Here is a 15,780-nt window from a genome sequence, read left to right as displayed (position 1 = left end):
AAGCGGATAGCATCAGTTTTAATGTAAGTGTGCTTTATTGGCATAACAAAAACTGTTCTATTGCCAAAGAAGCATCTTGGCTTGGTGTACATGCACAAAAGATGTACTGTATCTAGTGCAGCATTAAATGAAGTGAAATAGTAAAATATACAGATTTATAAAAGCAAAAATAAAGAGCATTATGCACATTTAATGTAACAGATAAACTAAAAGTTTGTGATGATGAATCTGTCATCTGTCTCTCTCTTCTGTGTGTGTTTCAGTGAGGTAGTTGAGGTACTGCTGCGTAATGAGGCTCTGACAAACATGGCTGATAATAAGGGCTGTTATCCTCTACACCTCGCTGCATGGAAGGGAGATCAACGCATTGTCAAACTTCTCGTTCATCAGGGACCATCTCATCCTAAACTCAATGAACAGGTGAACGAACCCCACACTCAGTACAAACATTTAAGATTAAACTTTTCTGTGGCATGTTGTTGATCATTTCTTATTGGCCTCTTAACAAAATGGAAATAATTAGTATGGAAGACTATAGAGTTAAACAATCAAGTTTAAATGCAAAAATCTGCAGCTTGTGATTCAGCAATTATGTGTTAGTTATGTGAATGCAGAACAAGAAATAGTTTTTGTTAATAAACCCATTTTCATAGTTTTTAAACATGTAAACTTAAAGAATTACTCCAGTCTCATAAAAACATACCGATAATTTACTCACACCCATGTCATCCAAGATGTTAATGTCTTTCTTTATTCATTGGAGAAGAAATTAAGTTTTTTGAGAAAAACATTCCAGGATTTTTCTCCATATCTTCAATGCCACTTCAAAGGTCTCCAAACTATCCCAACCGAGGCATAAGGGTCTTATCTAGCACTAGCCGTGTGATGTGCCAGCACGACCTTACGCATTACATACAGTGAGGAAAATGAGTATTTGAACACCCTGCTATTTTGCAAGTTCTCCCACTTAGAAATCATGGAGGGGTCTGAAATTGTCATCGTAGGTGCATGTCCACTGTGATGATATAGCTGCAAATAAGTATTTGAACACCTGAGAAAGTCAATGTTAAAATTTGGTACAGTAGCCATTGTCATACAGGTCAAACGTTTCATGTAGTTTTTTTTACCAGGTTTGCACACACTCCAGGAGGGATTTTGGCCCACTCCTCCACACAGATCTTCTCTAGATCAGTCAGGTTTCTGGCCTGTCACTGAGAAACACAGAGTTTGAGCTCCCTCCAAATATTCTCTATTAGGGTTTAGGTCTGGAGACTGGCTAGACCACCACACCAGAACCTTGATATGCTTCTTACAAAGCCACTCCTTGGTTATCCTGGCTGTGTGCTTTGGGTCATTGTCACGTTGGAAGACCCAGCCTCGACCCATCTTCAATGTTCTAACTGAGGGAAGGAGGTTGTTCCCCAAAATCTCGCAATACATGGCCCCGGTCATCCTCTCCTTAATACAGTGCAGTCGCCCTGTCCCATGTGCAGAAAAACACCCCCAAAGCATGATGCTACCACCCCCATGTTTATGATCAAAAAGTTCTATTTTGGTCTCATCTGACCACATGACTTTCTCCCATGACTCCTCTGGATCATCCAAATGATCATTGGCAAACTTAAGACAGGCCTGGACATGTGCTGGTTTAAGCAGGGGAACCTTCCATGCATGATTTCAAACCATGACGTCTTAGTGTATTACCAACAGTAACCTTGGAAACGGTGGTCCCAGCTCTTTTCAGGTAATTTACCAGCTCTATCCTGATTTCTTACCTTTCCCCATTCCGAAGGAGATCGACAGTCATGTTTAGCTTCTTCCATTTTCTAATGATTGCTCCAACAGTGGACCTTTTTTCACCAAGCTGCTTGGCATTTTCCCCGTAGCCCTTTTCAGCCTTGTGGAGGTGTACAATTTTGTCTCTAGTGTCTTTGGACAGCTCTTTGGTCTTGGCCATGTTAGTAGTTGGATTCTTACTGATTGTATGGGGTGAACAGGTGTCTTTATGCAGCTAATGACCTCAAGCAGGTGCATCTAATTTAGGATAATAAATGGAGTGGAGGTGGACATTTTAAAGGCAAACTAACAGGTGTTCAAATACTTATTTGCAGCTGTATCATGCAAATAAATAGTAAAAAAAAATCATATTGTGATTTCTGGATTTTTTTTTAGATTATGTCTCTCACAGTGGACATGCACCTACGATGACAATTTCAGACCCCTCCATGATTTCTAAGTGGGAGAACTTGCAAAATAGCAGGGTGTTCAAATACTTATTTTCCTCCTTGCGGACCATTTTAAACAACAAACTGACACACAAATTAATTGGTATCATTACACATACACACACTTTTCTCCACACTTTTAAACACTGGAGCGGTAGTAAAGTCCACTATATGAAGAAAAATCCTGTAATGTTTCCTCCAAAAACTAACTTTCTCGACTGAATTAAGAAAGACATCAAAATCTTTGATCACGTGGGGGGGCAAGTAAATTATCGAGACTTTTTATGAAAGTGAAGTGATCCTTTAAATTATGAAGTAACATTGAATTCAAAGTGATTTTTATTTTTATAGCTTGTTGATGAGCTTGTTTTTATCACGATAGTCTGATGCTAACCTCTGTAATGATATCATGGGTGTACTTTTGATACTGTGTGGTAGTTTGCTCTTCTTAACCTTTTTTTCTAATTGTACATTGTAAATCCACTTCATAGTTGTTTTTATGAACAAGGTGCAGGTGAAAATATGTGCTGTATACATTTACAAAGTTGGGAATGTTCTAGTAATGAGCAGATTTAAGGACCATTCACATTATAATGATGTATATTTTTAAGATAATGATAAAGATACAATTGACGATATCGTTAGGATCATTTTGAGCATTTTTTCCCCTAGCTGATGAATGATAATCCATTGACACCCAATCAAATCTATTTGAACTTAAAGGAACAGTATGTAAGAAATGTATATCAATTAATCATAAAATGGCCCCAATATGTCACTAGACATTAAGAAATCATTTTCATTTCAAATACTTATAACACTGACAACAGTGGTCCGGCCAGGATATTGTCATTTAAAAAGTGGAGTTGCAGCCCTAAACTGATGTTTATGTTGTCATTTTGTGTATTGGCCACCAGTTGTTTGATTGCGGTACCAGTTTTAGCCACAAGTTTTGTGATTGCAATACCAGTTTTGGCCACAATCCTACATACTGTTCCTTTAAGGTGCACAAGGATTTTTAAACGGCAGATAATACTGCGGAGAAGCTCATTGCTGAGGTCTTTAACATAAAATAACAAAATCTACTGTGTGAAATCTACTTCACTGACTATTACAAAAAAAATTAATATATTAGATTCCACAAACTACTTTAGATTAGAGATACGCGAAACGTGTGATGAGGAAATCTGCTGGTTATTCCCACGGTGTAAATGCGACAAGAACTTCTAATGGTGGTGTGGATGCTAATATAGTTTTGTTATAGTTAGTGTTTTAGTTATTATAATGTGAACGGCCCTTTGAGCATACAACATGAGAGATCATCAGGGTGTAAATTAGCCATGAAGTCACACAGGTTAAAGGAAGAGTTCACCTAAAGCCTGGGATATACTGCACGATTATTGGCTGACCCATGTCACACAGTGTGATAAGGTAATGATCTGATAGGAGTGCAAAAATCTCCTAAAGTATCATTTTTCCCAGGGGTTTGGTTTCATAAGCAAACAGGATTAAAATCAACAGAACATTGCTTGCATGAGCATACATCACGCTGCACTTTTGTGTATGATAATATGCTTACACGAAATACGTTTCACTTAAATAAGTAGCATATTAACAAAACAAATGAAAAAGTAGGGGATGTGTGTCATTATGGATTTGTGAGTAAAAATTGACTGAACTCTCACTACTGTAACAGAGGTTTTGAGTGTCAACATCAGGACGTGCGTGTATAAATTAATTCAGACACCATTTCTGACACTGATATCTGATATCACTTCATCTTTCTGTTTCTGTACACTCTCTTCTCCTTTACATTGAGTGTATGAAAGTATCAGAAGTACACCGACTCACTTTCAAAAATAAATACACACGTCACACAACTACCTCATGTTAAATTCAGATAATTTAAAGAGCCAGTAAGATGCCAATTTTAAGCATCCTGTCACTGTTTATAAGTCCCGGACAACAGGTTTAAATGCATGCAAGGTCAAAAAACACTGTAATTTTCTCAAATATAAATTTAAAATGACCCCATTTCTCAGAGATCCCCAAACGATTCGTGTGAAGCCGTTCAATGACTCAGTCTGCCTAAACCCCACCTTTCAGTAGCCTACTCTGCTCTGATTGGTCAACTGACAAGAGTTTTCGCACAGATCACAGATCAGTGGCACAGACCAACAATAGTGCAACATGTACTGACCTCGTGCTAACATGATTTACTGAAGACATTATCAACATCAATACACATCATTCAACATTCATCCAAGCAATAAAAACGACAATAGAAACTAACATTTTACACTCATTTAGGCATTTATGTAAGTTAACCGGGTCATAGCAAAACCCTAAGTAAGAATGCGTTACGTTAACGTGACTGACAAAATATTAAGAGTTTAAACAACGACATCATTCATCATTAATCCAAGCAATAAAAATGACGATAAGCATTTTATACTCCTTTAAGCAAGTATGTAGCTATAATCATACTTACAGGTTGTGGTTAGGAGACGCATGTTGTTCCAAAAAAAGTGGGTACTGAACCGTCTTTCATTGCCAAACGTCTAAATCCCTCCATTAAAAATGAATTTTAACCACTGATTCTTTACAGTCAAACGTTTAGTATATCCTTTCTTGAAAAAGTATCCTTTGGTAGTGAAACACAACACAAACTGAAAACACAGCGTGATATGTTTACACACTAACTAGCTGTGGGCGGGTCATAGTTTTCATTTCTCCCGCGGGCAAGGCTGTAGGCGGAGTTTAGTATCTCATGTGACATGGAAAAAGTCAGGCAGGAGATCCAATCCATATAACGACTCGTTTCAGTGATTCAGAGTCGACTCCCTACTTTAGAAGCCAATAACTTTATTTATCGTGCACTTTTTGGTTCAACTACTTTGCACATTGTTTACATTGATGGACAGCTACATGACACACTGCAATACAGGTCAGTTTCGATTTTGGATCTGTGTGGCTCTTTAAAGGGCACATATTTAGCAAAATCCATTTTACAAGGTGTTTGGACAGTAATGTGTGTCGGTAGTGTGTGAACACAAACACCCTAGGATGAAAAAAATCTACCCGATCCTTGTTTTTAATCCCCATTAAACCAAAGCAGTCTCATTAGACAGGCCGTTTTGATTCTCTTATCATTGTGAGGTCACATTGATAAAGCCCCGCCCACTAACAGTTCTGCACAGTTTTCACTCTCAGCGAGTTGTACTCTGTCCACTAGATACTATTGTTGACTGTATTGATCAGATCTTTATTTAACTGAAAACCACTCACTGTCTGTTAGTAAGCAAGTGAGGAGCTGTAGCTCATTTGCATTTAAAAGTTCAGTCACGAAAACAGTGTGTTTTTGCTTCCACCCAAATAGGGGCCTTTTGGGATATTTTGAGCTGAAACTTCACATATACAGTCTAGGCACACCTGACTTATGCAGGGCTTACACCAGACGCGGTAAAAGCGTCAAATGCGAGTGATTTACATGTTAAGTCAATGCAAAGATGCGATCAGGCATCCTGCAGCGCGGTGCAAATGGGCGCGGGATACGTGCGAGTTGAAAAATCTGAACTTCGGCGGATTTCCGCACCGCATTAACCAATCAGGACCTTGCTGTAGTAGTGACGTGATTACAGGAAGCGAGCGGAGTGGCAGAGTCCCCTCCCTTGACGTGAATTTCCGCGTGAATGTCTTGAATGACAAGAATTTCACGCGCGAATGAAGCAAGTGAACTCGAATTTTCAAGCGTCCAACTAAGCGCGAATAGCGCGTTTTTGCCGTCTCTACCACGGATGGTGGGAATGCACCATTATATTACATCTTGTGGAAATTAGCATAATGGGTGCCCTTTAAATGTCATTTCATATCTATATTCTGTTTATTAAAAAATGTCCAGTTGTTTAATGGCTAAATGATGACATCACATACTTATCATTTGATTACTATTTAATAATCTTAACACAAGCATTACTAACGTGAATCTAACATTATATAACTATTATTATGATGATTATTTTATATCTTTGTGACTGTTGTTGTTATTATTATTAACATCTAATAACTAAGTCTCTTGTGTTCTGACTACTTTAAAACAATTTCATTTTTTTAAGCTGATTTGTTGTCTGTTGTTTGATTGTTTTTTTGTAAATTATTTATTTTTTTGTCAGATGTTTTAGATAAAGCTTGATTATCATTCAACAGACTTAAGTCGGTGGGTTTGTTTCATTGCTTTTGTTTTAACCCTCATTGACTGTGTGTTCAGCAGATGAACACATTTTTCTTGTTTTCTTTCTTCTCTCAGAACACTCTAGAAAACAAAGAGTTCAAACGCTGTGGCCCGTTTGACCCCTATATTAATGCCAAGGTGTGTACCTGACCCGTGTGACCTCTGACCTGTACACTTCACTTCTGACTCTGTGTGTGCTTTCTGTGTCGGGGACGCTGTTACTTCACTCTTTTCTTACCGCTGTGAATGAGGTTTAAAGAAACACACAAACGAAATCTCTTATCTGCTAGAAATTAATATTAATATTTCAAAACATGTGATCACTCACAGACACGGGACTTAATTACCTGCTCATGTGTTTGTTTCCTGTGTGTGTGTTATTTGTGTGTGTCTGTTTGTCTGTGTGTGTGTAAGCATTTTGTCTTTATGGTGAAATGAGAGTGGTTAATCAATTGTTTGGACAAACAGGTTGCCTGTCTCGAGTTTTGACTATCTTTTCTGGTCAAATCTGGAAATAGTGTAAAGTCAGCTCTGTTTCTGTTCACGTGTGTGTTTTCTAATCATATAATAATTCATGAACTGAAAGTGTCTGTTTCTATTTGTGTGTGTGTGTCTGTCTGTCTGTCTGTCACTCATTTAGTGTTTTTTCATTTATTAAATTTTGTTGTCCCTTCATATCAAGCATTTTGATCTTGTGCAGGTATGATCTAATAATCTGTAGATTTGTAGATGTAAATGATCAGATCTGAAGTGATTGAAGTGTTTAACCCGATAACATTTTTTACACATACAGTCTTTACTGGTAAATTGCAGTTAACAGATCATTCGTGAACTAACGGTGGGAGATATAACCAAGTTATCTTATATCACAATAGGATTCATTTTATATCGTTTATAATCACGGTACAGTTTTTGTTCTTTTAATAAGGTTTTTGTTATTTAAATCTTTAATACATTTGAATTTTCATAATTTTTTTTACCAATATCAACAACAAAAAAAGAAACTTGAGCATAAAAAAGAAGACAAACAACAAACAAATCTTAAGCGTACTGAAGATAAACAGTCAGTGATGAAATAAGGATAATAAAAATAATGTTAAAGGTAGAACATTAAAGGTAGAAATATGATTTAGTCAAGGACAGTGAGAGATTTTTTTGGCCTTTAAATGTGACAACCACATTTAAATGCGTGAGTGAATCTCCTAAATGTTCGTTTCATGTCTGTAAATGTGATGATTGACACAGAGATAACACAGCAACGTTCTGCCCTCTCGCGTGCTTATCATTCACAACTTTGACCAAAATAATTTAAAAGCATTTTGTTTTGCAATAAACCTCTGTCTTGGCGTTGTGTGTTGTAGTCTTGCAGTGTTGTCAGGTGCTCGTCTTTTTTGTACTTGCATACTGTTTTGTCGCTTAACCCTTTATGGCTAATGAAGTGATCAAGTTTTTGGTATTATTAAAGTGTGAAGGTGCCAGTCCCTAATATTTTGATCTTTGGGATTCTTGAGAATCGGAATCGAATCGATTCTTGAAATTTGAATCGAAACCCAGCCCTAGTATTTACATGAATCATTCAGCACAACATTGCTATTACACATAACATTTGTTATCTCAGTTATTTATGGATACATTAATGAAACTAAGTGACATAATGTACAACACAGCTAGAAGTTTACGTTTTCTAATGTTAGGCTAATGTAACGTTAGAGATTTTAAAGATAACGTTCAAATACTTTTTTGACTTCGCTTGGAACAGATGTGGACATCCACGTTTAATTTATCCGCGTTTAGTTGGTGTTGTGGTCTACCGCATAACTTAATCCAGAACAGACACTTAACGGTATCTTGTAGATGTGGCTTGGGAAAAGGTAAATAATACACAACGTCGCCCAGCCTCTCGGGATACCTGGTTTTGGAGTTGCATGTACCCCATGCACATCGTTTTACCAGTTTAAATTTAAAGTGACAAGAAAAACATATATAAACGAATGAAGGCTGACTAACTGCAATGCATTTCAATGGACGTGGAAGCAGAGAATGTCCGAGTGTATTGGGTTAGCTATCCCAATTGGGCCTTACTCTGAATGTGAATGTGCAAAACTAAGGGGAACGGGTAAAACAAAGAAATGGGATTGGGTATAAATCTTTATAGACGGAATGTTGTTTTGAGTAGATCATTTTACATGTTTCTCCATCACACTCAGTCTAACATGCTGGAGTGCCGAGTCAGCCACACCCACTTATTTACATTTTGCGGAATAGAAAAATCTGTTAAGTCTGACATTTTCACGGCATTGGAATATACCGTCATATACCGCCCATACATTACTGCTGTTCAAGGTGCAGGTTGTGAATTTTTTTCTTCAGTTCAGTTTGAATTCACCTTAATAGAATGTTGTTTTGTCACAAGCAACTTCAAGACTGTCAGCATTTGCCACAGAAGTGAAAACAACAAAATATCAATTGTGAATATGAAGTTATTGGTACTGATGTGTGAATGAATGATCTCTTACTGGTAAAAAGACAGAACGTCACTGCAGTGTGAACAGCCCATTTTTATAATTTCTGGGGAGGAAAACCTGTTTACTTTCGGTTTTAAGACAAGACGTTCAAATTTCACGAACACACAATTTATAAATATAACTTCATATGTTATTGAAAGACATTTACATTTAAAGGTGCAATTTGTAAGATATTTGCAGTAAAATCTCCAAAAACAACTAGTCCAGTGTTATATATTTTGTCAAGCTGATTACTATCAATATCTGTAATGTTTTCTACTACTTGTAAATCGTGAGAAAATTTCCATTCAAAACATTGACACGGGGCAGTGCAGTCTCCTGTCAATGACGTTAATATTCATGTGACCCTTTGTCACCGCCTTTACTGACGTAACCCACATGAGAACACTGGTCGAGCTCGAAAAAATAAAATGGCGGCCAAGGAAGCGGCTGGAGCACAAATTTAGTGAAAATAAAGGTATATTTTCACTTTTTAAGCATTTTAATTTCATTTCTAGCGAGAAATTAGTATTGTAGTTTTCAAATATGTGATTAGTTATCACAAAGGCGCTCTCTGTTTTTATTTCAAACACGCTGCCTTTGAAGTGCGTCGGAAAGCCTTTCTCTGAGCGGCCTTCAGGCCTCCGAGTCCGAAGTCATGTCCTCATGAGGCAGCGAAGCCACAAGTCCTCACAGTTCTCACTGCCTTGAGGTTTCGGACGCAGCCAGTGTTGTGGACAAATGCGGAACTACGCGCTTGCTTATGGACTTATGGATATCTCTGTACCGTCTGCCGCTGGTTGTGTCAGCTCCTGTAAGCGTACGGGCCAACCAAACGACCCAAGAAGAGTTTGGAACAAAACGAGGGAGGATCAATTTGATGTTGCATTATCTGGATGGAGAGAGCTTCACGACAACATTTAACTAGACCGAGATTCTGATCCTGCTAGTGTTTTACGCGATGGGTGAGGTGTTTTGATTCGTAACCCTTCAAAAAACGTATGCTATTATATTGATGACAACATTACTGTAATCAGCGCGTCTTCCCGTGGACGATATGCACATCAAAGGTATTGTGAGATTCTGATCCTGCTTGTGTTTTACGCGATGGGTGAGTTGTTTTGATTCGTAACCCTTCAAAAAACGTATACTATCATATTGATCACAACATTAGTGTGTAGACTAATCAGCGCGTCTTCCCGCGGACGATATGCACATCAAAAGGTATTGTACAGCAATATAAATGGTCATTTTAAGACACTTCACAATAAGATTTGTACTGTCAATACATTATGTGAAAAATCATTGTAGATTGTAAGTTGAAAACTTAATTCTGAGCTGTGTTTACCATCGATTTTGGACTAATACTGTAATATCAATATGACTAACAATTTCGTTTTGAACATCACATATAAACTTACATAATGAAATAAACGATGTCATCAAACGCAAATAAGACTTGATTACCTTATCCATCAACGTGATTTCTCGTTCTCGTCTGATTGATGGCTAAAGTTAAAGACTACAAATCCCATAATTCCACGCTGCTTCAGAGCGTCAGTAAACAACATCATTGTTTTTGTTTGATCTGGCGCCATCTTTCGGCACATAAATACAAATTGTATCTTTAACTTTTGTGTAATATGAAACTGTACCTGTCAAAATGATTTGCAGCATCTTGGTTAGAGTGTGTTAGTAGTTTTGAGCGGTAGTTATTTCGAAATAACCTTTGAATGTCGTGACTGGCCAATCAGAATGAAGCATTTTGGAGAGCTCTGTAATAAACAGTTTTAAGCGTTTCTTGCATTGCTGCAGGACTGTTTTTCAACATTTCTGTTCTGATGTTGTCTAAACCACATGCCTTTCTGGGTTTGTTTAGTGTTTCTTTTAGTTCTTTCAGGCTAATTGGGTCTAAAGGGTTTTGGTTGATTTTAATTATGAGATCCAATTGGTTGAGTTTAGTTTGTATGTTTTTGCGATCGGGTGTAAGACTATCTGAGGACATTTCCCTGAACGGGGTTATAAAAGAATCTTTCCATAATTCGTCCAAGTTGTGTTTATTTAGATTTCTCCTGAACTGATTATAATTAATTTAGTCTTGGATTTTTTTTAGAGTATAATTGAGGTGGTGTTGCTTTTTGGAGTGGATTCACAATAGTTTTGTCTGATTTTTGGTTTGTGTGGATCTCAGTGCTTTTGGTTGGTAGGGTTTGTCAGATTCACTGTCTTTTAATTTTACATTATTTATCAAACCACTTTAGTGTTTTTTATTGTGTCTATGGTGTAATTTTTCTTTGATGCACATCTTTCATAAATATTGTGTTGTTTATCTAGTGCATTGGAGTTCAACTGATGGTGTTTTTTGCAGATACTATTAACATCCACTACATCACACAGATATTATGTGTAGTGGTTCATTTTAAATTAGATTTCATTTTGGATTACTTACATGATGGTTTCTATGAGGTTGGTGCAGTGCATTCTGGGATGGCTGTATGTGATGCTGTGGTACAATTTGATCAGTAGTCTTAGGCAGTGCGCTTTTACCTTTTGAAACTGCTTTTGTCTCACAAAATAAAAAAAATCATTTTGAAACCTTCCTTACAATATCTGGGTCATATTTCAACCCAAACCCAAATTTTTATTTTTTCATTACCATTAAGTGCATGAATTTTCCACAATGTAATGCACAAATGTAATTTATATTTACATCTGTTCATTCTTACTGTATCTTCCTCTTTATATAGAATTGTCAGTTTTATTTGTAGTGATAAATGATGGTGGATGTACTGTAAGTGCATTCCGGTGGTTGCTGTTTCCATCCCCCTTTCCCACAGGGCACACACTGATGATGTCATTACCCCTCCTTCGCTCAACACAGGTTATGATGATGATGTAATGGGGATGACATCACATGGTAGGGTAGCTTTTACTCCTGATTTTTCTCTCACTGACACTGACATAATGACCCCCCCTCTCTCTTTTTCAAAAAATCAAACGAGAAAAATAAAGAGAGAGAATCCTAGTCACTTTAGACTTATTTTTATCATATTCAGTAAAGCTACCATGATGCTCCATACTGTTACATTTAATTTTCACCTTTCATAATCAGACAAATAATATTATCAAGAGAAATATTTAAGTCTAGATTGATTTACGGCTTCTCACAGATGTGTGGTGTGATTGATTTAATTGAGTGATCATATATTAGAGTCAGTTCAGTCAGAGGAGATTAATGCGCGTCATGTTTTCACTGCTGTGCTGCTTTAAATCAACAAAGTCATTGGGTTGGGTTGCACCAATTTTTTATTTTTTTCATATTTTATTATAATTTTTGATTATTTCCCATCCTCTCTGAGATTAAACAGACTTCTTAACTATAGCTGTGTCCCAATTCGAAGGCTGCATCCTTCAAAGGCGAGAGCACTGTCTTTGTAGGACGCAGTGAGCTGAAGTGAGACTGTGTAGCCTACAGAGGATCCCTGGTTGCTTCCACTGCTTTTTCCCCTCATTGTTCAGAGATGTTTCTGACTTAAATTTAGATAAGAAAATTACATTTATTTTAGAAAATGACACATTTGTGCAGAGTAAAATAAAGAACAGTATATTAAATGAACCAACCAACCAGAATTATACAAAATTATACAACAGTTCTTTCTGGCTCTTAAATCTGATTGGCTAAGAGCTCCTTCCAGCCGTGCGATATTCCACTGATAACATAACCGGTTCACCTTTTGTATCATTCCACCACCTTCCAATTTTAGAATTAATGAGGGACGCTTGTGATAAAGCGACCCTGGCGCTATCACCAAAAGTGATATGCCAACCCCTAAGGATCGTTTGAGTTATGGGTAGGCCTGGGGCGGTAACCGGATTACCGCCATACCGCGGTCACGTGACCCATGCCGCGGGTCTGAGCCCCTCACCGTCATAACCGCAAAAAAAAAAAAAAACTTGAAACATTGGCCTGCAATTGTGTGTATATATGGGGATGTTATACATGCAGCTTTTAAACAACAGCAGCTTGTTAACAGAACATTAAATGTTAACTGATATGATTTTAATATTAAAGTGTCATTGAGTAGAAATACAGGTGACGTTGTCTGTGACTCGGTAAAAGCAATACAAACATTTTATTTAATTTGAACGTGCAAACAGCCGCAACAGATCAACAACAGAATCAGGTTTCACATTATTAAATTGTCCCGCAACATAAAGAGCATGCGATCAGTCCGAGGATTAATATCCAAAGAGGTTAGATCGTCTCTTTTTCATCTAGCCTACCACAGTGGCCATTTCTAAAGCAGGACACATTTCAAAAAGTTTTGCTTTTGCGTCTTCTTTCTCCGTTTCTGGAAAAAGACAGATGTTTATGGTAAGTGTCTAGGATAGAAGCGGTCCCGAGCACGCGAGACAGACGCGGACTGCCCGAGTGCGCGCGAGAGGCAGACGCGGAATGACGGAGCGTGCGCGAGGCAGACGCGGACTGCCCGGACGCGCGCGAGACAGACCGTGTCATTTTGCCCACACACACGCGTCTCCGTGTATCTTCCAAGCTATACTCAAGCACGGACACATATGCAGTACAAGTGATTTCTCATACAAATGGTTATTTTACCAGACCGTCAGGGCAGCAATAATTTGCGTCATTTACAAGGCCATCATTAATTAAGGATAGAAAAGTGGCGAAATGTCTGTAGGCACGTAAGTGTGGACACGCACAATGCGTTAAAATTTTTTTTTTACTGATAATATTAATTGTTCAAGTTGTTGAATGTTGAAATTGAAGAAATGTGAAAGGAAATAATATTCACTTTACATGTTCCTTAAGTAATTTGCACATGTTGTTTATTGAACATAAATAAGTCATGCATGTTATTTAACTCGTTGTTTTGCCAATAAACCGCAAAACCGCGGGAATTTGTTGATTACCGACCGCGGTAAGAAAAACTCCAAACCGGCCCAGCCCTAGTTATGGGTAGGTTCCAAAATACTACAGTAAACGATGGCCGAGACTGTAAGAGTGACATTTTGTAATTATTTTATAATGTTTTCAGGCCTTTTGTTTTGGAAGTGTTCATTGTCATGTTTGTCTCTTGTTTCATGTGTCTTGTTCTCATTTGTTCCCTTGTTCTATGTGTCATGTTTTCATTGGCCCCCTGTCCCTATATAAGCCATCATGTTTCCATGGTCTCTTGTCAGTTATTGTTCATTGTATTGTGATCATGTCTTGTTTATTGTCTTGCAATTCCATACCATGGATTTATGTTATTGTCTTTTGTGTTATTAAAGTTATCTGCACTTAGATCCTGCTTTTAATGCTGTTTGGACTACACGTTACACAATAACCAACCTCAAAAATGGATCTAGCAGGTGGACTAATGGAATGCGTCAAGGTGCTGGTTCAGTTCATGCTGATTGCCCAGAACGATGCTTTCGGGCATGGTATTGGATGAGACTCAACCCCACATTACGAAAAATAGTTCCTTTGGAATGTGACTGTTTATTGGCGGATTTTGTGGGTCCAGTTCTATGTGCTGCCATACCCTTTAATGCCAAGTCGTCAAGCCTGTTACGCTAGTGGTCTCAAGTCTGGTATCTCCAGAGGCATCAGAGATGTATCCCCTGTCTGCAGTGCTACCATTGGTGGCTACCGCTTTGTGGTGTGTTTGGGCCAAACACTGAACTACAGTTCCCATGGACTTCACTGCAGCTCATGAACCCGAGTGTCTTGAGCCACCTACCACGTCTGAACTCGTTCCCAAGATGTCCGCCGCCATGCTTGAACCAGTTGCTAAGATGGCCGCCGCCATGCCAGAAGCCACAGCCAAGATGGCCGCCGCCATGCCAGAAGCCACAGCCAAGATGGCCGCCGCCATGCCAGAAGCCACAGCCAAGATGGCCGCCACCATGCCAGAAGCCACAGCCATGATGGCCGCCGCCATGCCAACAGAGAACCTGTTCCCAAAGATTGCCCCTGTTACGTCTGAACCTGTTCCCAAGATGGCTGCTCCCCTAAGTATTGTTTGAGAGAGGGTAAGAAGGAATCAAGGCGAGAGTACAGAAGGACGCCATTGCTCCGCAGCCCAGGCCCTTGCTCCGCAGCCCAGGCCCTTGCTGTTTGGACTACATGTTACAAGTTTATTTACAGTGTGTGAGAAGATAACCAAAGGTGATATTACTCAATACCAAATAACCAAATGGCAAAACAATGATGAAAAATGAAGTAAATATCCACAACATATCAAACAACTTTTTTCTACCACCACTCACTCTGGTTGACTTGGTAAACAAGTAAATTTTGTGAGTCTGGCCTCCCTCTTTTTTGTGAGTCTGGTCCAGACTTCATCACTAAATCGGGAGCTTAACCTTTAGGTAAGTATATATTCATTAAACTACCCCTATCTTAAAGGAGTTCAAATAAACACATTTATCCTTCACAGATAAATGACATCATCTCTTCAAAGATAAATACATAGATTAACACACAAATCAAATACAACAAACACTTAACATTAGCATACACAAACAAAAAATACCCCTATCAACAAACACAAATGGACTCACCAACATTTGGGTGTACTGCGTGTCAGTCCGGAAAGCTGGCTATCAAAACAAACAAACAACGTGTGTACAAAAACACTGTGTGTATGAAGGGTCTGGGCTATGAATGTTAACAGAGGGGAAGAGTGGTGTGAAAACGTGTCCATGTTCCATCGGAGTGTGCACGCCCTTACAGCTTCAACAGCCTAGGGGGAATGGGATGGGATATAAGAGGTAAGTGAATGTGGTATGTGTGTGTGCCAGATTGATTGCCCAG

At 38.4% G+C, this 15,780-nt stretch overlaps 1 protein-coding gene across 6 annotated transcripts in view; it reads left to right on the top strand.

Annotated features, from left to right (window-relative positions):
* Positions 1-15,780, top strand: part of LOC129430297 (ankyrin repeat and SAM domain-containing protein 1A) — a 140,620-nt gene that overhangs the window by 45,481 nt on the left and 79,359 nt on the right. For 5 of the 6 annotated variants that reach the window (XM_073874883.1, XM_073874886.1, XM_073874881.1 and 2 more), the window contains 2 exons: positions 264-420; positions 6,532-6,594. In XM_073874883.1, the coding sequence (XP_073730984.1) occupies positions 264-420; positions 6,532-6,594 (220 nt within the window). The remainder of the gene's footprint in view (positions 1-263; positions 421-6,531; positions 6,595-15,780) is intronic. The other variant, XM_073874885.1, reaches the window with a different exon arrangement.

This window comes from Misgurnus anguillicaudatus, chromosome 13 (assembly GCF_027580225.2).
Source record: "Misgurnus anguillicaudatus chromosome 13, ASM2758022v2, whole genome shotgun sequence".
In the NCBI taxonomy this organism is placed as follows: Eukaryota; Metazoa; Chordata; class Actinopteri; order Cypriniformes; family Cobitidae; genus Misgurnus; species Misgurnus anguillicaudatus.
Note: the sequence above shows the minus strand (reverse complement) of the source record. Positions and strands in the feature narration are given on the sequence as shown.